Source organism: Sardina pilchardus, chromosome 1 (assembly GCF_963854185.1).
Source record: "Sardina pilchardus chromosome 1, fSarPil1.1, whole genome shotgun sequence".
In the NCBI taxonomy this organism is placed as follows: Eukaryota; Metazoa; Chordata; class Actinopteri; order Clupeiformes; family Clupeidae; genus Sardina; species Sardina pilchardus.
Window position 1 is genome coordinate 35,408,771 of NC_084994.1, and position 25,189 is coordinate 35,433,959.

A 25,189-nucleotide genomic window follows, 5' to 3' on the forward strand; every position below is an offset into this window, starting at 1 on the left:
GACATTAAAGGAGTCGGGCATAAAGCTTGCCTGCAGACATACAGTACAAATGTAAGCTGGAAGGCAGCCATTACAGGTAGAACGGGACCTTACATATTCAACTTTTGAGTAATGAATGGTAGCTTGCATAGCTGTGCATGTGGAATAGTAAACCTCGCTCCAACGCCTCAAGAGTAGTTCTGCTGGCAAGAAATCAAGGAACCTGGGCTTTCAGCTCGATTACTGCCGCGCTCAACTTCCAATCTGAGGTGTGGCTGTTTGTGGGTTCAAGTCAGTCTGGGCATGTGCAGGGCTGAGTCGTATGATTCAACACAACAGGTTGGTTATATAGAAGTGTAGCAGTTGAACTACATGTAATTTAGCGGGTATAAGTTAGCAGCAGGTTTGATATTAGCTGGAAGCATTTGTATACTGTAGCTCTGGGTCTGACTCCACCCTTTGTGTTGTGAGGAGCTGGTGAAGGGAAATGATGTCAACAGTTGGGCACTGGTACTTTGTGTCTGTATGTTGTCCCTGCATGCTTGGCTATGGTCCAGTGGAAGCATGCAGTCTACCTGGTTTATGTTTTGAGACTGCTGAAATGTTCCACTCTTATCTATCAGATCACACATACTGTAAACACCAATGTGTGACTGTTGTTGCTAGTGATTTTCCCTAGTAAATAAATGACCTAAATTCAGGAATTATGTTTAGGCTATTTAGGCCTACTTTTGCCAGTTATATCTAAATGAACCAAAGTGGCTTGTATTGCTAACATTCTGTTTGTAACAGGACAGAAACAGAATGATCCACATACATATCAGTCCAAACCCACCACACTGGAAACATATTCATTTCAGCAACAGTTAGCAAGGATGTAATACATGTTATTCATTTACCAATGTGATATCATATGGACCATGTGGTTTAAGAATCTGTCAAATCTGCTTCATGTAAAATTACATTTTTATATTCAGATGATTACTTTATTTCCATACAGACCCTACTGGTGTTCACCATCATTATGTTTTCAGTCAAAGTGGTGACGTTCTAAGTGAATGGGATATAAAAACACTAGATGGCGGTAATGATATTAGGAGGCTGCTTGCTGAATTGCAACTTCTCTCTGCAATTGTTCATTTGGATTGAACCAACACACGGACAAAAAAAAAATATAGGGGGAATATGGAACTGTCCAAGTGAGAGGGGGAATTTTAACAGCCTGTGATGCAGTTATTTAAAAATGCTGTACATCCAGTTTTCACAAGCCACATCTGAGAATAATGAATGACACATGATAAGATTCACAGATGTACAGAGACACGCGAACTCACAGAAACAACGTACCAGGTAAGCAAGCTTTCACACAGCTTTCATACATTGATTGTCTAGTAAAGTTAAATATTTAAAGTTATGCGTTATGCTGCTACAGTAAGAGTAAGGACAGGACTAAGAAGACCAGAACCTCCTTCTCAGAGATGTCTGTTTGAATTCAAGTTTTCAACTGCATGTCAAATATAGATTATAGCTTTTCTGAAATCATCCTCCATATACCTGTCCACCAAGACCTCATTTTTTAACAGTGTATTCAGGGAAGAAGCACGGATGGTGAGGTGATTTTTGCCGTATGCGACAAAAATGTTTTAGCTTAGAAATAACATTGCATAGAGCACCTTTAAAAACACACACAATGCAAAACATACAAGAGTGATAACAGTAAAGCTTTTGTTTTCTGTTATTATTAAGATGAAGTTATTCTGGACTAGACTGGGATTTAAGCAGTCTATACAATGTGTAATAAGCATGCTTATTATAAAACACATCTACATTTAGACAGATATGTTCTGGTGACGTGCTTGGAAAAGCAGTCATTCCGGTTCCTCATACTTAAACCTGTTAATGCAGATGCCTTTGAACATGCACAAACAATATCTGGGAAGCAAACTTTAAATTAATACTTCCTTTTGGTTCACTGTTTACCGCCAGTTACAGTTGAAGCCTGAGAGTTTCTGGAAGGTTCTAATCTTGGTTAAAGCAACACAGATACTGTGGCCTACGGAGCAGACGATGTCACAAGAGCATGCCAGCCACAGGGGTGAGTATTACAATATTGAATGTGTGATATACAGTAATATGATTTAATGCTGGAAAGCTTATTACTTCTACACACAGTGAGGATAAGGGTCATGTCAGTGTTTGCCAATGGTGTGTCATTGTTTGGTGATAATTACTTGAACAGTCACACTATGGCAATTAATGTGATCAGAGTGCAACGTATATATTTCAGAAGTCAAGACATTTATGTAAATAGAATGATGATTGTTTTGTTGTACATTACAAGATAGTCCTGCATAATGAGTGCATCATTTCTGTCTTCCAGGGCTGCAAGTGGTGGTTTTGGGTTTTCATGATTCAGGGAAGACATCTTTGATAAATACCTTACTCAATCAGACAGGGTCAGAGTTTAGCAAAAGAATAGATGATTGCGTAAAGAGAGAGGGGGAGGTCTGTTCCAGAAAATTGATCCTTATTGATACCCCAGGTTGGTGGAGGGAATATCATTTGAGTGACACAGCAGACTTTATCAAACAAAAGATTGTTCTGAGTGTCAGAAAGTGTCTGCCAGGACCTCACGCTTTCCTTCTGATCATTGACATTAACAATGTCCCATTCACTGAGAAGATCAGGAGGTCTGTGGAGGAGCATGTAGGGCTCTTTGGGGATAGAGTTTGGGAACACACCATAGTGGTGTTCACCAGCACAAAATGTCGGGAGGGTGAAAGTGTAGAGCAGCACATTGAGAAAGAGCGAGAGAGACAGGGAGAGAGAGAGGTAGAGGGACATGCTCTGAAGAGGCTGGTAGAGAAATGTGGGAACAGGTGTCACATGTTTAACATTGACAGCACACCAAGTTGTTATGAAGTTAATGAGAATAGGAATAAGCTTCTGGAACAAATTGATGGCATGGTAGCAAAGTATGGTATCAGCGGTTTTGAGCTTGAAGAGAAAATATTGAGGGAAGTTGAAGAGAAGAGGAATACTTATCTGGTGAGAGCAAAGATGAGACAGCAGAAGGTTTTGGACCAAAGAGAAATGTTACATAAATACGGTAAGCTATATTATACGAGGCAAAACCATAAAGAATGGTCTTCTGCACTGACCTGGTCTTGTTACTGTTAGAAATATTTCTTATATAAATGCAACAGTAAATGATAAGAAAACACAAAAGGCTGTGCTTCAAATCTGATTCTCAAATCTGCTCATTCAGGGGTACCATCTCTATCAGAACTGAGGATTCTTCTATTGGGGTGGTTGATCTCAGGGAAAACAATAGCAAAGAATACAGTTTTGGGCCAAGTGGATGTGGATCGTGTAAACAAAAGAAGAACTTGTACATCAGAGAGAATGTTCGGAGAAGTCGCTGGAAGACAAGTCTCTGTGGTGGACACCCCTGGCTGGTGGAAGTACTTACCTGCAGAATACACTCCAGAATGGGTGAAGACAGAGTTGCAGAGAGCACTGACCCTTGATTCCAAAGTTCCGCATGCAATTCTTCTGGCAGTTCCAGTAGACACAACCTTCCCTGAGGAACAGAGAAAGATCACTGAGGACAACATGAAGATGTTTGGTGATGATATCTGGAGACACACCATGGTGCTGTTCACAAGTGGAGATAAGCTTACAGACACAAGTATAGAGGAGCACATTGAGAGTGAAGGAGAACCATTACAGTGGCTTGTAGAGAAATGTGGAAACAGATATCACGTCTTAAGTTGGAATGACAAAGAAGAGGAAGTCATGGAGCTGCTGAAGAAGATTGAGGAAATGGTGGCCGGTAACAGTTTATTTAGGCCACATCCAGAAGCACAAAAAGCTCTGAGTAAAAAGACCACAGAAAATCTGATGGAAGTACCAAATGAGATGGTGCAGTTCTTGGATCAGAAATGGCAGAAAATGGATAGAGAATTAGAGGAGAGGATTAGGACCATTCTCAGTGAAAATACTTTTAATAAGGGAAGGAAAATAACAGATAAAGGAAGTATGGATGCTGGCATCAACTGTGAGTTTGAATCTTACTTTTTTCTTTCTCTATATAAATCTAAAAAGGAACAATTTGTTCATACAGTATCAATTAATATTGTAAGCAATACGATAAGAAATAAAATACAAATGTTATAAATGTTGTTATATGTCATTTGGAATCAGTCAGAGATGATCACCTATCCTCTGAGGATACAGAAATGGGGACCAGTCCACCGAGCCCACCGGAGTTGAAATCCCCCATCAAGAAATCTGACATTAAGGCTGTCACGGGTAATAACTCCATATTGGACTTATGGCATGTAAAACATATTTGGCTTTGATATCAGGTAAAGCCTGCAGTGAAAAGTGTCAAATGCATGTTGCGAAAATAATTCACATTGCTGAAATTCCCTTTGCAAGGTCAATTTTTTTTACCAGTCTCCACATACAGTACTTAGGCTACAGTATACACAACGATTTCAAGGTCAATTCAGACGAGAATGTGATAAGGCTACACATTAGAAGGCATGGTTAGGATGGTTAGTTGATTGATTCTTCAAAGGTATTGTACAGCAAGCAATCAACTTCCAATTCCGAATGTAAAAAAAATGGTATCCAATGCGATTTATTTATTTATTTATTTTTTGCCTCTGGGCTTATATTTTATACAACTGTCGTAAATACCACTCGTGGCTTGCAGTCTTCCACTAGACAGAGTACATGTGGATTTGTTTTCAGACCGGAAAGCATCTCCAAAGAGCCGCGTCGCTGGCAATGTAATATAGCACAGTTTCATACAAATTGTAGGCTATTGCAGCGTGTAAAGCCTCATAATATCTGCTAATAGCAACTCATTGAAAATGTTTTATTCAGTCAAAAGTGTCAAATGCATGTACTGTAGGAAGTCACTTCCATTGCAAGGTTTTTGACCACTGTCAACACACAGTATTTTGCTTATAAATGCTACAATACATGATATAATTAAGTGGACATTTGAATACATGTACCTACTGAGCTCACCTACTGTATGTCTGTACTGTATGTGTACTGTATGCATGTGATCAACCAGGGCTTGAAGACCAAGAGTCGGCCAGTGGGAAGCCTGCTGGTCAGATGGAGAGACTGAAAGAGATGTTGGAGAGGGAGTGGAGGAGACGGGACATGGGCGTCACACAGAGATTTCAGCGTCAGATATCAGAGCTAAAAGAATCTGGTAAGACTACATGTAGTTTAGCATAATGGCGTGTATTACCAATTCTTAAAAAACCTTAAAAGAAACTGAGGTTTATTGCCCTGCAAGCTGGGAACTTTATCCAGTTATAAATGTTAAAAAAAAAATGTTTATGTATTGTATTACAATGTAAAACATTACGTTTCTGATGTGCTACAATTATTGCCAGTAGTAGTTCCTCCTTCATTTATATGTTTGAATCTCTCCAGGGTCTGAAGCTGATGCGCACGACCTTAACCGATCATACAGAAAGGTCATCTGGTGGATGCATCGTGAATCATCAGGAATTGCCTCAGACCTACCAGATGACTTACACACAGAGGAAATCGATGTAACTGAATGAATTGTTGTCATATCTAAGGAACCAAAAAACTATGGCACATTATTAAGACTGTCATTAGAGCTAATTTGTTGTTTATTCACAAGTTCATTTGTGCTACTAGAGTGCTGTAGAGCCATTTGTGATTCCCCGGGGCGGGGGAGAGCGAAGTTGCTCCTCAGTGATTTTTGGCTAATGATTCCCGGGACACTGGGACACATGCATGTGGGCATGTAGCTCCACTAGTCCACTGGTCAGGAATAGAAGCCTTTGGTCTCCAGGGGCAACTCCTCCCACACTGAGCCCCCTGAAAGCTGCATGGTTCTATAGCTCCCAAGAACCCTTTTTATGAGAGTGTAGGCCAAAAGCAGTTTTCAGTGCCCATTGGGAACACCACAAGTTTGATTATGAATTTGATATGAATAACATTGCTGCAAGTGCTTAGACCATCTGGCTCCACACCTCCATCTACAGGCCGACAGAGGGAACAACAAGCAGGGCTTTCACAATCAAACACACTCAAACATGCACAAACACACAGATGTCCACACATGTGCAGATTGTGCACACACCAACAAAATGTTTAGTTATGTCAGCAATTTAAGGTAGAGCATGAAAGTGTGGTTTTCAAAAGAGTATAGATAATGAGACATTGAGAAGTTTGATTCATTTTCTCCGAAGAGAACATGCAGGGATGAGTAGATGTCATATTATGCAACATTATGTGGTACATCTAGTTCATTGCTACAGTAACACTATAAAATGATATACTGTACATGTAGTAGATATGTCACAAGTCATGAGTATGAGTTACTGTGTCTTTCTGCTGCTGACTGTGAGAATCCTTTCTTCCCTGTCCCTCTCCTATTCTATCACTCTGTCTTTTGTTCATTCATTATTATTTTCGTCTCAGGCTTAAGTTGATGTTATTTTCTTTCTCACATATTCACGATTGTCAGCTCCTCACAGTTTATTCAATTTTATACATTACAGTTTTGTTTCATTTATTATATAATAAATACAAATATTATTATATAATAAATAATAATAAATGTTTCTTTCATTAAATTATAACTTATGACAGGAGTTATTTATCTTGTATCATAATAATCTTTATATGCCTTGATTCAAACTACGCTTCCTTTTACAGTATAATTCAATCCTAAATATTGTCATGACTATCATTTGCAGAGAACAAATCATTGTTGTTTTACTATTGTCATATTTTGCTAGAACATATTTAGCATTTTTTAAATTTGTGTATTCGATTAAATGACACTAAAGCAGTTGTAGAAGTCATTGCATTAAAGTACAACAATAAATAAGGCTTCCTTTTGAAGTACTGTTTCATCTTGCTTACTTAAATTGTCATTTTTAACTTGATAATGTTGCAGAAATGTTCCACTCATATCTATCAGATCACACATGAACACCAATGTGTGACTGTTGCTGCTATTAATTGTCCCTAAAACAATGGAAGCATATTTATTTCAGCTACAGTTAGCAAATACATAAAACACGGTCAGATTGACCAATGTATTGAAAAGAGTGTGATATTACACTGACAATGTGGTTTAAGAATCTGAAAGAATTTTTTAAGATATGAAATATTCCGAAAGAGATCAGGAAACAAAGTTCTGGTTTGGAAATAATGGTTTGGGTAATTATACAGGAATCATATAGACCAAAATGTAATGTAACAAAAATACGTTTTTCTACAAAAATACATTTTACAACAAAAAACAAAATTGAAATCAGGCTGCTGTCAGCCATCTTGACGCACAGTCATGTAGTGTCATGAAAACAACAAGCATCGTCTGTCCCAAACTGTTTACCGCTCATGCTTCTGTCCAGACCAACAAATGGCATCATGTGATTTCTTTTTGGCACAGCTCTATCCTCATATCAGTCTCAATGTTCTAATAACACCAGCAGTCATTCTAGTTGATCATTATCAAACCTGTTTAGGCTGATTCCTTTGACTTCATATTTGTGCACGTATCAGCGACACAAATGTGAAACAGCTGAAAGAACCCTGTTTGCCGGTTGATACTTGTTAGACTCCAACACAGAAAATTGTACTAAAAATTGAATTGTTCAGGCATTGTATTATATGTAAAATATAATATTTCTGATGTGCTATGATTATTGCAAGCAGTGGTTCCTCTTTCATGTATGTCTGAATCCCCCCCAGGGACTGAAGTTGATGTGCATGTCCTTAACCAATCATACAGAAAAGTCATCTGGTGGATGCATCATGAATCATCAGGAATTGCCTCAGATACATACCCGTACCTACCTGTAGATGACTTACACATAGGAAATGAAATGGATGTAACTGAATGAATTTTAGTCATATAAGGGGGAAAAAGGACAATGGCAGATTATTATGACTGTCATTATGGCTAATTTGTTGTTTATCAGCAAAGTTACGATTTTTGGGCTTAGTAGTTATGATTCCCGGCACACTGGGGCACATGCATGTGGGCACGTATTGTAGCTTCACTCGTCCACTGATCAGGAATAGAAGCCTTTGGTCTCCAGGGGCAACTCCTCCCACACTGGACCCCATGAAAGCTGCATGGTTCTATAGCTCCCAAGAACCCTTTTTATAAGAGTGTAGGCCAAAAGCAGTTTTCAGTGCCCATTGGGAGCACCACAAGTTATGAATTTGATATGAATTGCATTACTGCATGTGGTTAAATCATCTGGCTCCACACCGCCATCTATAGGTCAACGAAAGGACTAACAAGCAGAGCTTTCACAAACCAACTCACTCTCATACATGAAAAGGCACACAGATGCCCACACATGTGCAGATTGTGCTATACATTAATAAATGTTATTTTCAACAATCACTCAGTAACCAAAGGTAGAGCACATATGTATATAATATGTACTGTGTTTGTCTGCTGCTGACTGTGAGGATCCTCTCTTCCCCTTTAACTTACATTGAGGATGACTGATACTTGTAAAAATTTAAAATGTAGCCTATTGTATTAATAATAAACGTTTCATACACTAAATCATAACTTATAAATGTAGTTATTTTATACATCGTAGGGACCGGTAAGGACATCCTGGCTATGTCTGAAGGGTACATTTAAAGATAAAAACATGTACATTGCAGATAAAAAAAAAAAAAAAAATCCATTGAAATGCTCCTTGCAAAAATGTAGAAAAAATGCAAGTATGTGGTGGTACCCCTGCACTGCAGGCACAAACTTTGCAGGAACCTTTCAAATAGGGCATGTGGACGGGAAAAAAAGGGCACTGTATTTATTTTCATTACAAGGGGCATGTCACTGTGCTTTCTCACTTTAAAGAATAGCTACAGTGTAGGGCATTTCATGATGTTTAATTATGTCATCAAAGGCACCCAAATGGTTGAAAAGGTAAAATAAGGCATGTATAAAAGCTCCAAAACAGCTAAAAGACCTTGCCAGTCGTGGCAAGTCTAATCTGATAATCATAAAGGCATAAATGATCAAAAAACAACATAAACAAGCAACTCACAGGGGCACGCACATCTTTATAGTTAACAAGCGAGTATCTGTGTTATTGTAACAAACAGCGTGCAGGATGATAACAGGGTAGCAAAATGGAGCAGCTTATGCAGACATTCTAACAGACAAAGACTAGACAAAAACATGATGAGGTCCATGTGACTCAATGTCAGTGATGATGCATGTACCTGCCTCCAATAGGAAAAAGCAGTCGGTCCAGTTCATCAACACATAATCTGTTGAGGACTGATCGCTTCTTGGAACTCTTTCATTTAGTCGCTGCTTCAAGTGCTGGAATAGAAAACGTGGATTTTGATCAATCACAGATCAAAAACAGAACTGAAGATGAACAGGTGGTCTGAAGAGGTGCCAGATTAAACATCAAGATCAAGATGTCACAACAACTCAGTCATAATGAAGATGTTTGGTGATGATATCTGGAGGCACACCATGTTGCTGTTCACATGCGGGGACCTGCTGGGAGACACAAGCATTGAGGAGCACATTGAGAGTGAAGGGCTACCATTTTTGGTGACTGTAGACTTGCCCCCCCTGTACACAGTGAAAATGCTTATGTTGTTGAGGTAGGATTAATAACAAGCAAAAACTCTCCAAATCTACAGAGCGTTATATCTACTGACCAGGGGCACGTTGCCCAAAACCACAGTTGTCACTAAAACATTTCCATTGCCAACCGACTAAGTTGCTAACAGGTTAGCAACAATGGTTTTGGGAAATGTACCCCTGATAATGTTTCACGATTCACACAAGATGTGTCGAGCCACCATTCTTGGAAATTGCATAGAAACTCATTTTGTCTATGCTGTAACTTTACATAATATGTTCTTACATTTTGTTTTGCCATCTTGCAATAAACACCAATGTGCTACAGTACCTCTTAGCTGCCAGTTAATGGAAAAACGTCTTTTGATTAAATGTTGATACTAACTGGATCAAAAAAGTGCCTGTTTCATTCTATTACATAAATTGTGTCAAAAACAGCATACAAATAATGTTATTGATGTAAAACATTTTACAATAAACAAACTAAATGTCAGGGGTTGGGCAAAAAAGTTGCCTGACCTGCATACATACTGTATTAGACAAACGTAAACTGAAAGACCATTGAAGTAAAAGTGTGCATCAATTCTGTGAATGGGACCTTGTAAATGAAACTTTTGTCTACAAGCATGTTATGCAAGTGTAGCAGGATGAGTCTCCTGCCCTTGTCACTCTTAATTGCAAACTGGCTGCGAACCATCTTGCTAATCACCAGGCAACACCTGCCATGTTACATCTAGGCAGCCGACTGCAAGTCTCGCAATTCTCCACCTGTTATAGGCAGCCTGCTGCTCCACCTACTCTTTGTGGCGTGGGAGCAGCAGGCTGCTTGTCCTGTCCTGTGTGTTTGAAGAACAATTTGTCAATTTCATCGTCATTGTCTTTAGCAAAGATTCTAGAGCGTAGCGCTCTATGATCTTTGGTTTTCTAGTCAAATTGGAGATACAGTAAAATGTGAAATTAGAGCATGAAGCTGCTTGCTGAAATAAAACCTCTCTCTGCATATCAAGTTACCGGATCAAATTACAGACCAATCACCACATCAGTCTCATGATGACAGTCTCAGCCTTTGTCCTTAAGCTGTTTATGCCTCTGTCCAAACAAGCATTTGGCATCACGTGGTGCCTTTCTGATAAAGATCTATTTCAGTATATCAGTCTGAATGTTCTGATAACACAATTTGAGAAAGCAGTCATTCCAGTTGATCCACCTGCTTCCTTTGGCTTCATATGTGTGTACCCATCAACACCACAAATGTGAAAGAGCTGAAAGTTAGAACTCGGTTGGTCAGTTACTTGTTAGAGTGCAACACTGAATATTGGTCCTGACTAAGAAGTGGATGTGCTGACCAGAGGGAGAAATACATGCTGAACAGAAGAACATCATGTCTGGAGGACATCTCAACCAACAAGGTAAATTAGATGATGGTTGGTCATGCGACAACATATATTTAAGGAGATCATACTACAGTCTGAAATGGCTATTAATTTGGTTACAGTATATAGTATAGTGAGGTAAAGTGAGTATTGACGTTCATGAGAGAAACACATTGTGGCTTTGTATTATTAAGGGTTCCAGATTGTAGAAGAAGGTGTGTAACTGCTGTATGGCTATTAATAGGACAGTATACTACTTGATGTTTGATCTCCATTTCCTACAGTATATTGTATTTTTACAGTTGAAAAGGGGCTTTCTAATGTGACGTTATTAAGTTTTATTCTAAAGTTGCTCAATGAATGCAACACATGTTGCATTACACTATCGGTATTCCTTTCTGTTGAATTCATGACAAAGCTGCTATTGCTGAACCAATAAGGTTAATTTAATTGGTATGCAATTCTCAATGCAACAACATACACACAAAGTGCACTAAAAACACTTCAAAACAGCAGTCAAAAATTGTAAGGTAAATCACAGAGTCGTTTTGGTTATCATTTTGCATGATCTGCTTTCCTCTTCAAACATTGTGATGACGTATTAAAAATGCAGACTGTCCAGTTGTCATTACAATGCCATTGTAACGCCCTTTTACAGTGACTTCTCTGGTCTTCTTTTTTTAGACCTGCATGTGGTGGTCATAGGTCCAATTGAATCAGGAAAGACATCCATAATAAACATTGTGCTTGGTGAACCAGATGAGTCAGAAAAAAAGACAGGTGACTGTGTAAAGAGAGAGGGGGAGGTTGGTGGCAGAAAGCTTATTTTTATAGATACCCCAAGTTGGATCAGGTATTTCCCTGCAGTTGACACAGCAGAGGTTATCAAGCATAAGATAGTGCAGAGTGTGTCTTTGTGTCCACCAGGACCTCATGCTTTCATTCTGGTCATTGGAACTGATGTCCCATTCACTGAGAAGAACAGGACGTCTGTGGAGGAACATGTAGGGCTCTTTGGGGAGAACATCTGGGAACACACCATAGTGGTGTTCACCAGAGGAGAATCTCTGGAGGGTGAAAGCATAGAAGCTCTGAAGTGGGTAGTAGGGAAATGTGGGAACAGGTGTCACAAGTTTAACATTCACAACACAGAAGGTTGTAATGAAGTGAATAAGCTACTGGAAAAAATTGATCTTCTAGCAAAGAGTAGGAACAGCCATTTTGAGATTGATGAGAAAATATTGAGGGAAGTTGAGAACAAGAGGAACACCTACAAGAAGAGAGCACAACAGAGACGACAGAAGGTTCAGGACCAAAAAGAAATACTACAGAGATATGGTAAGTGGATTAATCACAAAGCACAACTATATAGAGAATGGTATAATGCCCAAAATGTAATCTCCGACTTACTGAATTTAATGAAACATAGCACATAACAAGCATGCATGAAAAACATTTTTGAAACAGTTGTGGTCTGATGACATCATATTTCCAAATCAGTTCAATTAGAGGGCATACCATCTCTACCAGAAGTAAGGATTCTTCTATTGGGGTGGTTATTCTCCGGAAAAACATGTGCAAAGAATACCATTTTGGGCCGAGTGAAAGAAGCAATGCAAACTAGAACATATCAGTCTGAGAGAACATTTGGGGAAGTGGCTGGAAGACAAGTCTCTGTGGTGGACACCCCTGGCTGGTGGAAGTACTTACCTGCAGAATACACTCCAGAATGGGTGAAGACAGAGTTGCAGAGAGGGCCGATCCTTGATTCCAAAGCTCCCCATGCCATACTTCTGGCTTTTCCAGCAGACACATCATTCCTGGAGGAACAGAGGAAGATCACTGAAGACAACATGAAGATGTTTGGTGAGCAGGTCTGGAGGCACACCATGGTGCTGTTCACAAGTGGGGATGTGCTAGGTGACACAAGCATTGAAGAGCACATTGAGGGTGAAGGGGAACCTTTGCAATGGCTTGTGGAGAAATGTGGGAACAGATATCATGTCATAAGTTGGTATGACAAAGAAGAGGAAAACATGGAGTTGCTGAAGAAGATTGAGGAAATGGTGGCCGGTAACAGTTTATTTAGGCCAGAGCCAGAAGCACAAATAGCTGTGGTTAAAAAGACCACTGAAAATATGATGGAAGTATCAAATGAGATGGCACGTTTCTTGGATCAGAAATGGCAGAAAATGGATAGAGCATTAGAGATGAAGGTTGGGACCATCTTCAGGGAAACAACTTCAAAATTGGAAGGAAGTATGGAGGCTGGCATAGACTGTGAGTTCGGATCTTGCTTTTTTCTCCCTGTTCAGTACACCTACACAAGAAAGTTACTGCTTTTGCTCTGACTTGTATTTACATAATATTAAAAAACATTATCAGCATTAGAATAGAGAGAAATACAATTGAAATAAATATACAATATAATATCTATTTGTAATCAGTCAGAAGCAGTCACCCATCCTCTGAGGATACTTTGGAGGAAATCAAATCAGAAAAGGGCACCAGTCCACTGAGCCCACCTGGTGAGCCTAAATCCCCTATCAAGACATATGGCATTAATGCTGCCACAGGTAATAACACCATTTTGGCCTGATCTGATAGATGTCTATTTTCATTGCAAACATACAGTATGCTTGTTTCCACTTTAAATTAAAGGAGAAATCCAGCTGACTTTCATATGTATCTTGATCGCTACTCGCAAGGCGTGGTCAATTGTCGACAGTAAAAATCAACCAAAATAGGTGCTACCAAACTGGAGTAGCTGCAGCTAATGGCCAGTGCTCCCAGTGAGCTATACAGTAGGTCTGGGAGCATCATCTAACTGTGCCTTTTTGTTTCTTAACAGACTCAAAATATCATCAAAAATGATGTGCAACATGAACAGGGTCCTTATGTGACAAAACAATGTGTTTTCGACTGATTCATTGTGAAGAAACTGTTTGAATTCAACATTTGTACTGTCACATACCTCAGGTTCCACTAGTTGTGTAGCTCATGCCAGCTGAAACTTGAAGTGTATTTCCCCTCAAAAATAGGTAATTGAGCACTGTATGTAGGTCATGACCATACTAATAACTATGGAAAAGGCCCAAATGATAGCTGAGTATGTTACTGATAGCTGAAGTATTGTGAGAATCGAGTTGTTATAGGAAAAGATAAACAGAGTAGTGTGCAGATGTGACAGTACACACTTTGAATTTAAACTGTTTCTTCACGAGTATAAAACACATCGTATTGTCACATTAGGACCTTCTTCATCTTGCACAGAACTTTTAATGACATTTTGAGTCTGTTAAGAGGCAAAAAGGCACTCTTACATGATGCCCTCAGACCTAGCATTCTAGCTCACATGGAGCACTGGCCATTAGCTGCAGGGTCATTCCACCTCAATTCAACAAATGCCTTCTGCTTGACAAATGCCTAACTGCTTGCAGATTTTTTTTCAACCCCCACATTGGGTGCCTCATTACACAATTTGTAAACAAAATGTTTGACAAATGGTGACTGTATGTCTCTCTACAGAAGTGTTTAAGCTGTCTTTGAAAAAGTAATTAAGAGGTGTCTATATTACTTTTTTGTTGGAAGTATTGTAACACAAAACTGAAAAATAATCAATTTGGATGATATTGTATCTCCCCATTACAGAGTATGACAAGCTATACCAATGAATTGAACACATCTCCAGAAAGAGTATGAAATGGGCTTTCAGACTGTGAAATTTCAAGATGGTATTATGGCTGCAGTTATTTAAATTGTATTTTTAAAATATTGGTCTATTACAACAATTAGCATTGTTTTTGTGCGCTATTATTTACTGATTTCATAATCCTTGTCGTATTCCTAAGTATCACACGTTTATGTCTCATACTGTTAAACATTTATTTTTTCATTTACTTGCTGAGTGATGAACTAATAAAATATTTCCAGTATTTCCGAAATAAATTGCTGCTGTCACTATTTAATGCCACTAGATGTCACTGTTTATGGATATCAGCAATGTGTTGTTATAGTAGACCAATATTTCAAAAATAACATTTCAATAATCATAGCCATAATACCATCTTGAAATTTCACTGTCTGAAAGCCCATTCCATACTCTTTCTGAAGATGTGTTCAATTCATTGGTATAGCTTGTCATACCTCTGTAATGGGGAGATACAATATCATCCAAATTGATTATTTGACAGTTTTGTGTTACAATACTTCCAACAAAAAAAACAATATAGACACCTCTTAATTACTTCTTCAAAGACAGCTTAAACACTTCTGTAGAGAGACATTTGCCAAACGTTTTGTTTATAAATTGTGTAATTGGGCACCCAATGTGGGGGTGTGAAAGAAATCTGCGATTTTTCTTCTGATTTCACAAGATTGAAACACAGTCAGTGTCAAGACATACGGCTTACGAATGAATATGTGGAATCTATAGGTAGCAATCATTATTCACAGAATATTTGAAGTCTTTAGCTTGACAACTTTTTGAGATAATGACATCTGAACTTTGCTGCAGATTTAGATGAGGGCGCCAATGTGCCAAAAATCAGAAGGGGGGTACCATGTTCAAAAACGTTTTTCTCTGGATGTATTAGGTATACCAATCTAATATTTTGGCTAAGTCAGTTTAAATGGTTACTCTTTAGATGGTAAAAGTTTGAAGCAAATCTGAGATGGTCAAGCAGAAATGTTCTCTAAAATCCGTTTAATTGAGGTGGAATGACCCTGCAGCGGTTCAGAGTACCGTTTTGTTGTTGTTCTTCAGGGCTCTCAAGTTTTGAAGTTTGCAAGGAGTGAGACTTTGTTTCTCAGGGGGGAGGGGCGTGGCATTGGCTACTTCCTCTCCCCCCTGATCGAAGTATAGAGCTCGACAGTCCCGCTCACAGCCTTGTCTGGAAGTAAAAATCCAGGTAACACTTTACCATAAGGGTACATGAATTCTCATGAACTAATGCATGAATTAAGGCATGAATTACGCATTAGTTAATCCATTTATATATCATGAATCATTATGACTTAACATGAATTCACTGATTGTCATCAATGAATTAATACATAAACAACTCATCATCTTAAGCATTAAGTACAGTTGGCACATCATCATGAATCATGATTAATTAAGCATGATCATGATGACTTTTTGTCGGACAAAATCGTGGACGTCACTGTCATGGAGAAAAAAGAAAAGTTATTACACATGATTTCATGTTGACTAAATGTTATGAGTTATCATGAGTTAATTCATGCATCAACTATACATGAAAATCTCATTAATTAACATGAATTAATTGTCTGTCATTAAAGACATCAGGTATGGACAACAAATCATCTTGAGCATTAGGTACAGTGGATACAATGGATTAAGAATAATGATCAATTACACATGATCATGTTGATTTTTTGGTTTTTGAAATGTGTACCAAAGGGTAAGTAAACTATACATTAACTCATCATGAACTAATTAAGAGAGAATATCGAAGAATCCACATTGTTTAAATATAGGCATGTCCTCATTAGCTAAGCATTATATTTTCAGTAGTTAATCATGTCTGTGGCCCCTCAGGTAAAGTGATAACAGGTTGTTATTAAAGTTTGTACACATATTAATACCCTTTGGTGACTGATGGAACATACGTACAACTTGTAAAAGTTCTCTAAATGCATGTCATTATTCACCACTTTAGTTGAGGGGCCACAAACATGATGAACTCATGAGCAATTCACCATTATTTAATGTAAATTGACTATTATGCATGACTATAAACTTCATTCACACATTTTAAAGCACAACCTGTTCATCACTTAACCTGAGGGGCCACAGACATGATTAACTAATGAAAATATAATGCTTAGCTAATGAGGACATGCCTATATTTAAACAATGTGGATTCTTGGATATTCTCTGAAAATGATCTTTGGAACACATTTTTCAAAAACCAAGAAATCAACATGATCATGTGTAATTTATCATTATTCTTAATGATTTACCCATTGTACCTAATGCTCAAGATGATTTGTTGTCCATACCTGATGTCATTAAAGGAATAGTTCGGAATTTTGGACATAGGACCTCATTTCCAACTTTACCGAGGTGATATAGGTCGGTGGAGACCGTTTTTATCGTGTTTAACCCCGTCCTTCAGTTGCAGTGTCCCCCTTTGCTAACGCTGGTTCTTAGCTAACGCATTTCTACGGTAACATCAGTCTGACATCAACAACAGTCTTACTCACTCCACCGCACACCCGAGACAAGTCAATTAAAATGTCAGACTATCGATATACGTGTCCGTGTTGATAGAATAATTTTAGAAATAAAACTAACCTTGCAACTCAATGATTTATTACATTTTGAGGGACTAGTTTCTCCATATCAATCCGCCACTGCCATACAGGGAACAAAGTAGGCTATTGCAATGCGATGCAAGGTTAGTTTTATTTCTAACATTGTTCTATCAACACAGGCATGTGCATTGATAGTCTGACGTTATCATTTATTTGTTTCGGGTGTTCTGTGGAGTGTTTTCAGTGGCAGGCTGGATGTTACCGTTGACTTGCGTTATCTCGGCACCTAGGTTAGCACGAGATGAACGCTGCAACTCAAGGAAGGGCAGAAATTCACTGAAAATGGTCTTCACCGATCTATATCACCCCGACTAAGTTGGAAATAAGGTCCTATGTCCAAAATTCCGAACTATTCCTTTAATGACAGACAATGAATTCATGTTAATTAATGAAGTTTCCATGTAGGCTATAATTAATGCATGAGTTAATGAATTAACTCATGATAATTCATAACATTTAGTTAACATGAATTCATGTGGTATTACTTTTCTTTTTTCTCCATGACAGTGATGTCCACGATTTTGTCCGACAAAAAGTCATCATGACCATGCTTAATGAATCATGACTCATGATGATGTGCCAACCGTAGCCTACTTAGTGCTTAAGATGATGAGTTGTTTATGCATGAATTCATTAATGACAATCAGTGAATTCATAATGATTCATGATATATTCAGGGATGAATTTATGCATGATTCATGCATTAATTCATGAGAATTCATGTACCCTTATCGTAAAGTGTTACCTGTTTTATTTGCGATTTAACGAGAGAGTACTACACTACCCAACATCCTAACGTGTAAAACTGGTGAAAGCAGAGCCTTTGATTGGTAGAGATCGCCGTTGCCATGGCAATCCTAAACAAAACCTGTCAACTTTTCCCGCGTGTGCTCGTCCGCTTTGTCATTTCAAAAATCAAGATGTCTGACAGGGCTGTCAGAACCGGTGTGTGTTCGCCCGAAAAAGAACGGTTTTCTCATCTTGAAGGTTGAATTTACTCTATGGAAACGGTAGGAAGTAATCATCTTCTTTTCTCACATAAATATGGAACCATGATAAACTATCGTTAGGCTGCAAATGTTCGAAATGTGTGTATTTTTGCAGAGGATCCTGGGATAGAAGTCTTTAACACAGAATTTAAAATATGTAGGCTACACAGTCTTGTACCTTTGCCTTTTTTTCGTTTTTCTGTTTTTTTTGTTCGATATGATGTGTTGTATTCATATGAGTCACACCATAGCTGGTTAGCCTCAAGGCCCGATCACATTACAGGCGGCATGCGCTATGAAACCCATTCATTTCAATGGGTTGAGAGCGCAAAAACGGGTCTGCCGCTGTGCTCAGCAAAGCGCAGCGCCGGCGGCATTTTGCTGCTTTGCCGCTGTTGCGCGTACCGCGGTCAAAGTTGAAATATGTTGAACTTTGACCGTGGTGCGCTGTAAGTGAATGGTCTTTTGCGCGGAGCCCAGCAGTAACCATAGAAATAGGAGCGGTAACAGCAACAAAAATCGTAGAACGTTATCTCAACCAAGAGCAACCTAGCGGTGGGCGCAGCGCATGCCGTCTATAATGTGATCGGGCCTTAAGGCATGGGGTGCCTCTCAACATGCCTCCTCGATCCTCGATGCTCGATCCTCGAGGGGCGTTCCCACTGATCTATAACTAACACTGGATAGACTATCCCATTGTTTCCCCCCATCATTCTTTATGTAGATCAGAGAGGATCGAGGCCCGAGGAGCGAGGGAGGACGTATAAACGCTGCATGAGATTGATTTCTCTTTTAACCCTCTAAGCACCACGGTCGACTTAAAGGTTGATTTAGGTTTTCAGATGAACAGTCCAATACCTGTAAATGCCTAGTATTAGTATCCTACTGCTATACTAGTAATATTTGTCAAATAATGTCAAATACATGTAGCAAATGTATTTCCCTTTGCTGAAATTCTTACAGCAAGGTCCACAGCAGGGCCGGCCCAAGGGATAAGCGAACTATGCGGTCGCTTAGGGCCCCCACGCCACCAGAGGGCCCCCAAGAGCACCAAAAGATCACGATAATATATATCTTTTTAAAAATAAAAATAAAAAATATCATTGAATAATAGAAACGAGATGGTATTACACATATAAATGTGATTTGCATTTTATTTTCACAATTCGCATAATACTGTAGGCCTATTCTCAAAATTGATTCCCTCTGTTGGTCGCTGCCACCGTTGGGCCAAAGCCATATCGAAGGCTTTGCGTTGGGCATGCAGATATCATACACTGCTGGCGTGGTTGTCGGTCATCATGTGAAACGTGAAGTGGAAGTTAGTCTCTAAAAAGGAGCTATCCCTCTGGAGCCGAGAAAAGGAAAAAGAAGCTGGAAGACGAGAAAAATGGCAAGATAAAGGTAGGTTTGCATGTTCAATATGACAATATTTGTGAATAACCTAGCCTTCAGTTTATCTTCTGGATAGGTTAGCTGGCTAGCTAGAAGAAAATGCACCCTTTAGTTAACATCAGGTAGGCTACCAAATAGAAACGAAATGTAATCTGTTGAAATATACACTAATGTGTAGCCTATTTAAGATATATCTGGACTATACAGTATTTATTCATGCAACTTCCCTATGTGCTAGACAAACGAGGCCGTTGAGGTAAGTAATAATAATAGGCGAGGTTGATTAAAGTTGGTGACTGAAAAAATCGAGGCTAGGATGTAGCCAGAGCCAGAGGGTTGAAGCGGATCTAGCCTAACCTATCGACAGGATTGTACTGTAGCCTTGCAAGGTGTAATGTAGCATGGAAGTTAGAACTAATGTTTTATGTTTTACTAAACATAACCATAGTTAGGTTGCTAACGTTTTAGTAGTTACTAGTACTAGGTTGTTAAGGCTATGTTCCGTTTTTCCCACTTTATCTTGATTATCTTGACAAAGGTGAACGTGTCTCGCAGTCAGGTTCAGAATAAGAAAGACAAAGAAAAAATAATTAAAAATAACTGTGTATGACAGACAATTCATAAATGATTCCATCACACCAAATAGGCTTCTGATAGATGTTCATTGTAATCAGTATTGTGCAAAGAAATGTCCTATTTAGTCCCATTAGGCTTATTAAATTTGACTCTTGGTCACCAGAAAGGTGTGCAGCTCCCTGTCTGTATGAGTAAAGATAGTCAATAGGGCTCGGTAACAAGCCTTGCATTCTAGGCATAGCCGCCATATTGGTAGCGCACCGAGCGTAATATCCATTCATTCAGATGCAGAAGACAAGAAGCAGAAATGTAGTATTAGCGATTCTTTTCCTCTTGCGATCATGGGTAGTGCTGTTACACCCCACTACACAGCAACATACGACCAAGAAGGCAAAAACGAAGTAACAGGAACACACTAATATAGGCGGGAGTTTTCACGTCATGATCCCGAGCCCTATTAAAGTAATCAAGTCTCTGTGCTTGTGTAAAAACATGACCCGTTTAACATGGTAAGCTTATTTTAGGCCTATTTGTTTTCTCACTACAGGTTCATCCTCTGTAGGGTTGCCAGAACCTGAATGTGAGGAGCAGCCACCACACCGCACCACACCACCACCATATTGCACATTTTGCACAACTTTGAATGTCTGTTCTGAATTTGAAAAACTAAAGAAATTAAACTGGTTAACTTGTTACAGTAAATGCAGTGTCTTGTCTGCTGATGTTACTTTCAAATAGTGTAATTAATTTTGCACACATTTACACCCCACTCTATTTAAAAATGCAAAACAATTAGAACATTTTTGTGAGTTTGCTACTCTGGTAATGTTAAAAACAGCCAGAATGACACCGGTATGATGTAAGTAAATGACAAATGATGGTAATGATAGTGGGTATGTTACACACACAGTGTAGCCTATGGGATGATGAAGTATCTGGTGCTGAGGTAGTGGTATGGGGGGCCCCAAATGAAATTTTGCTTAGGGCCCCATAAAGGCTTGGGCCGGCCCTGGTCCACAGACAATATTTACTCATGTATCATGTATGGTGCAAAAGCTGTATCATACTTTATAGCAAAAAAAAAAAAAAATAAAGGGTCAAATAAAATCAATCAATCAATCATAAATGCTACATTATTTGAAATATGGTTATTTGAATGCCTATGGAGCTCACCCATGTGTTCAACTAGGGCTTGAAGACCAAGAACCGACCAGAGAGAAGCTTGTTGGTCAGATGGAGAGATTGAAAGAGATGTTGGAGAGGGAGTGGGGGAGACGAGAGTTTGGCATTACACACAGCTTTCAGTGTCAGTTAAGAGAGCTCAGAGAGTCTGGTAAGTTTACACATTAAAATAAATTTTAGACAAAGTTTCACATAATGTATTGTATACTACCTTTAAAATAAATAACATTTGTCCTGCAAACTTTGAACGTTATGTTTTTTTTTCCCATGTGCATTATGTTTCATGTAAAATGTTCTGTTTTTGAAGGGCTATGATTATTGCAAGAAGTATTTCCTTATCCATGCATGTTTGATTCCCCCCAGGTTCTGAAGCTGATGTGAATGACCTTAAAGAATCGTTCAGAAAGGTCGTCAGGTGGATGAGTAATGGGACATCAGGACGTGGGTCAGACCTTCCTGAGGATGACTTACACACAGAGGACGCTGATGATTAATTGAATGAGTTTTATTATCTAAGGAACAAAACAACCACAGCACATTATTATGACACCGCTAGTGCTAGTTTATTGTTAGACATTTTTTGTTTATTTTGTATATGAGATATTTGCCTATTGATCCCTGGGACACCATTTATAACCACTCATTTGCAGTGTAGCACCACCAAGTTGCTGCACAAATGAGGTGCTTTAATCACCAATATATATATATGAGATTTTCAGAACTGCACAAAATGTTGCGTGTGGCATCACCACAAAATCTTTGGAGGCAAGAAGTGTTTTGTGAAAATCCACACATGTAGGGCACTGCAATTCATGAATTGGATATGAATTGCATTATTGTAAGTGTTGAACCATTTGGCCCCATTCCCCAATCCTTAGGCCAACAGAGTATAACAGAAGCAGGGCTTTCAACACACATAACCTTATACATACAAAGATATCAACATAGAACGCACCTAAAGCACAGCTGTTGGTAACATAGCAACGGCGTTCTATGTTGATATCTTGCTAGGCTGTCCGAAACAGAGTTTGTAGCTGCTACCTTGTTGCCTTCTACGGCAACTCACTCGCTAGGCAGTGAAGGCAGTGAGGCAGTAGGCTAGTAGCCTGGCACGCCCTCCCAGTGACGTAACACCTTCGGCTTTTCTTGTCTCTGGTCTGTCAACTGCTAATCGGGAAGGATTTCTGAGTTCTCGAAAACTGCGGAACTGCCCCCTTTTGGTCGAGAATCAATCAACTTTGAGCAGCCCCAACTGCTCTGGGTAGAGGCGTGTTCAAGGCAGAGGAAAGAGTGTTGTTATTGGTTTAAACTCGGCAAACCGCTTTCTGACATCGACCAGTAGCAAATCGAGGCACTTAAAGGAGGCGGGTCAACCAGCGCTTGGAGAAACCGTGTTAGCACAGGCTCTTGGTCAGACTAAAGTCTCGCAGAGCTTTTGAAAGTCGATGGTAATCAGGCTAGTAGGCTAGGCAGCTGCTTTCCGTTTCGGACACAGCCATGGAGTTCAAAGAGCTTGAAGAGAAATTGAGAAAATGCAGGGATGAGTGGCTATGCGGTACATCTAGTTAATTGTTAACACATGAAATTATATACTGTAGATGTAATCCAGATATGTTGTAAGTCACTTTGGAACAAAGTGTCTGCTAAGTAACATTGACCATAACAATAACCATGACCATAAACTAGCACATGTAGCCTAATATGAGTACACCATATATTTGATGTTTTATGTATACTTTTTACGCTGCTGACTGTGAGGATCCTCAATTCCGCATTCCTATCCTATTCTAGTCTTTCCTTCACCATTTCAGGTCAGGTTTAAGTTGATGTTCTTTCTCATGTGTTCAGGTTTGACCTATTTATTTGATAAGTTGAGTATATTCAGTACATTCAGTTGTTATTTTACAGTTGTGTTTCATTAAAGTTTTAACTTACTTTCAGTTTGACTGAATTATTTGCATAATTCATTGCATGTATCTCTTCATCAATAAACTCTTTATTGACTAAATTATCAGGTATAAATGCATTTATTCTGATACCGTAAGAATACCATAAAAAAACATAATATTGAATATTGTAAATACCATGGATACAAACTGGACTTCCTTTTACGGTAGATACAATTAAAGCTTAGATACTGCCATCATGTTTTGCTAAGAACAAATCACTGTCATTTTACTGTTGTCATGCTTTCCTAAAACCAAGTGTTTTTTGTTTGTTAATTTTTGCAGGGTTAATTCCGCCGAGACCTGAGTTCAATACCGGATGGAGTCACTGCTCTGTTCCTTTGTTAGCTACCTTTAAAGGATAATTCTTTAGGTCACAAGTACTGTTGAGGTCACGAGTGCATTAAGACAAACATGTTTGAGAGTGTGTGTTTCTGGATTAGACACTCACTTGTGGTGTCAGTTTGTGTGTGTGTGTGTGTGTGTGTGTGTGCTTGACAGTGTATGTGACTGTGTGTATACAGGACCCTCAGGTGATGCCAGTCAGTGGTGACGGTGAGAAAGAGATAAGGAGTGTGTGCTGAGCGGGGCTGGCTAGCTTCAGCAGCATCATGTCATTCTTGAAGTTGTTGTAGTAAGGGTAGGAGATGACCTGCAGTACTTTCTTAGCAGTGTTGGGGAGTAACGCATTACATGTAATTAAGTTACGTAATTTAATTACAAAATAAATGTAACAGTAATATATTACAGTTACTGTAGAAAAAAAATAATTCAATTACAGGTACTTTTGACATTTTTCAAAATTACAATTTGAATTACATCTCAATATTGTCAGCAAAACTTTGCAAATAATATTGTGTGTATAAAGAACTGTTTCCCTCCACAGCCATAGTTTGATATGGGACCTTCTGATAGGCTCTATCACGTCTACAGCGCCATCAGCGTCATCAGCGTAGGCCTACATGCCTGCCTGTAAACGTGTTATGATTATCATTATATTATCCTCACAAAAAATGTGATGCTAATTCATGTATTGAATGCCCTTGCTGCCTTGTGCGCTTGTACAGAACTGCTCGGCAGCCTGTAGACCAAGGCTTAAATCTTCGCATGGATTTGGGGACTATATATATCATTCAAAAATCGGAAAAGTAATCAAAAAGTAATCAAAAGTAATTAGTTATGTTACTCAGAAAAAGTAATTCAAATAGTTACACTACTATTACATTTTAAACAGAGTAACTTGTAACTGTAACACATTACATTTCTAAAGTAACCTTCCCAACACTGTTTATTAGTACATATACTCTCAGCTCGTGAGGCCTGGATGGTTAATGACTATGGCTGTCTAGTTGTGGGCAACAGTCTGGTCAATCCAGCTGCGCAGGTAGGACACACAGGCGTAGATGGCAGGGGTGCGAACGTTGAAGTTGCTGGTGCCCCAGGACTTGACACCAACCTGAGACCACGCGCCTCCACTCTCTCACACACCATTCTTGAATTTGAATTGAGGTCAAAAACAGGATGTAGAATTACAATTTGAATTTGAATGAAAGGAAGTAGAATTGATACTCTGGCTCCACTTTTTTCATGTTGAAGAGCAGAGATGCAAAACGTGGAGCCAGAGCCAGTATGCTGAAACTTTCAGGTGCGCACCTAAAACTTTCAGAAGCACACCTAAAACTTACAAGTGGGCACCAGAAAGATAAAGTGCACACCTAAAAGTTACAGGTGTGCACCAGAAAGATAAATGTTTCCTCATGTCCC

The 25,189-nt window shown here is 39.0% G+C and overlaps 2 protein-coding genes across 2 annotated transcripts; both read left to right on the forward strand.

The window, feature by feature from the left end:
• Window positions 1-1,252: 1,252 nt before the first annotated feature.
• Window positions 1,253-6,907, forward strand: LOC134089141 (GTPase IMAP family member 8-like). The gene is made up of 7 exons (XM_062543479.1): window positions 1,253-1,329; window positions 1,966-2,074; window positions 2,360-3,088; window positions 3,248-4,039; window positions 4,186-4,293; window positions 5,072-5,215; window positions 5,443-6,907. Exons 1-7 carry the CDS (start codon window positions 1,267-1,269, stop codon window positions 5,574-5,576), a joined length of 2,079 nt encoding a protein of 692 aa, XP_062399463.1. The 5' UTR covers window positions 1,253-1,266; the 3' UTR covers window positions 5,577-6,907.
• Window positions 6,908-10,857: 3,950 nt separating this feature from the next.
• On the forward strand, window positions 10,858-23,479 carry LOC134089163 (GTPase IMAP family member 8-like). Its single transcript, XM_062543511.1, has 6 exons — window positions 10,858-11,031; window positions 11,680-12,333; window positions 12,496-13,275; window positions 13,443-13,571; window positions 21,487-21,630; window positions 21,843-23,479. Exons 1-6 carry the CDS (start codon window positions 11,004-11,006, stop codon window positions 21,971-21,973), a joined length of 1,866 nt encoding a protein of 621 aa, XP_062399495.1. The 5' UTR covers window positions 10,858-11,003; the 3' UTR covers window positions 21,974-23,479.
• The last annotated feature ends 1,710 nt before the right edge of the window (window positions 23,480-25,189 follow it).

What these genes read in the sequence shown, in the direction of transcription:
- LOC134089141 (XM_062543479.1), top strand. Translation starts at nt 1,267, where the DNA reads ATGACACATGATAAGATTCACAGATGTACAGAGACACGCGAACTCACA. An exon ending in AGAGCATGCCAGCCACAGGG is followed by an intron (nt 2,075 to 2,359) that starts GTGAGTATTACA and finishes TCTGTCTTCCAG; the next exon opens with GGCTGCAAGTGGTGGTTTTG. An exon ending in TGACATTAAGGCTGTCACGG is followed by an intron (nt 4,294 to 5,071) that starts GTAATAACTCCA and finishes GTGATCAACCAG; the next exon opens with GGCTTGAAGACCAAGAGTCG.
- LOC134089163 (XM_062543511.1), top strand. Translation starts at nt 11,004, where the DNA reads ATGTCTGGAGGACATCTCAACCAACAAG. An exon ending in AGGACATCTCAACCAACAAG is followed by an intron (nt 11,032 to 11,679) that starts GTAAATTAGATG and finishes TTCTTTTTTTAG; the next exon opens with ACCTGCATGTGGTGGTCATA. An exon ending in TGGCATTAATGCTGCCACAG is followed by an intron (nt 13,572 to 21,486) that starts GTAATAACACCA and finishes GTGTTCAACTAG; the next exon opens with GGCTTGAAGACCAAGAACCG.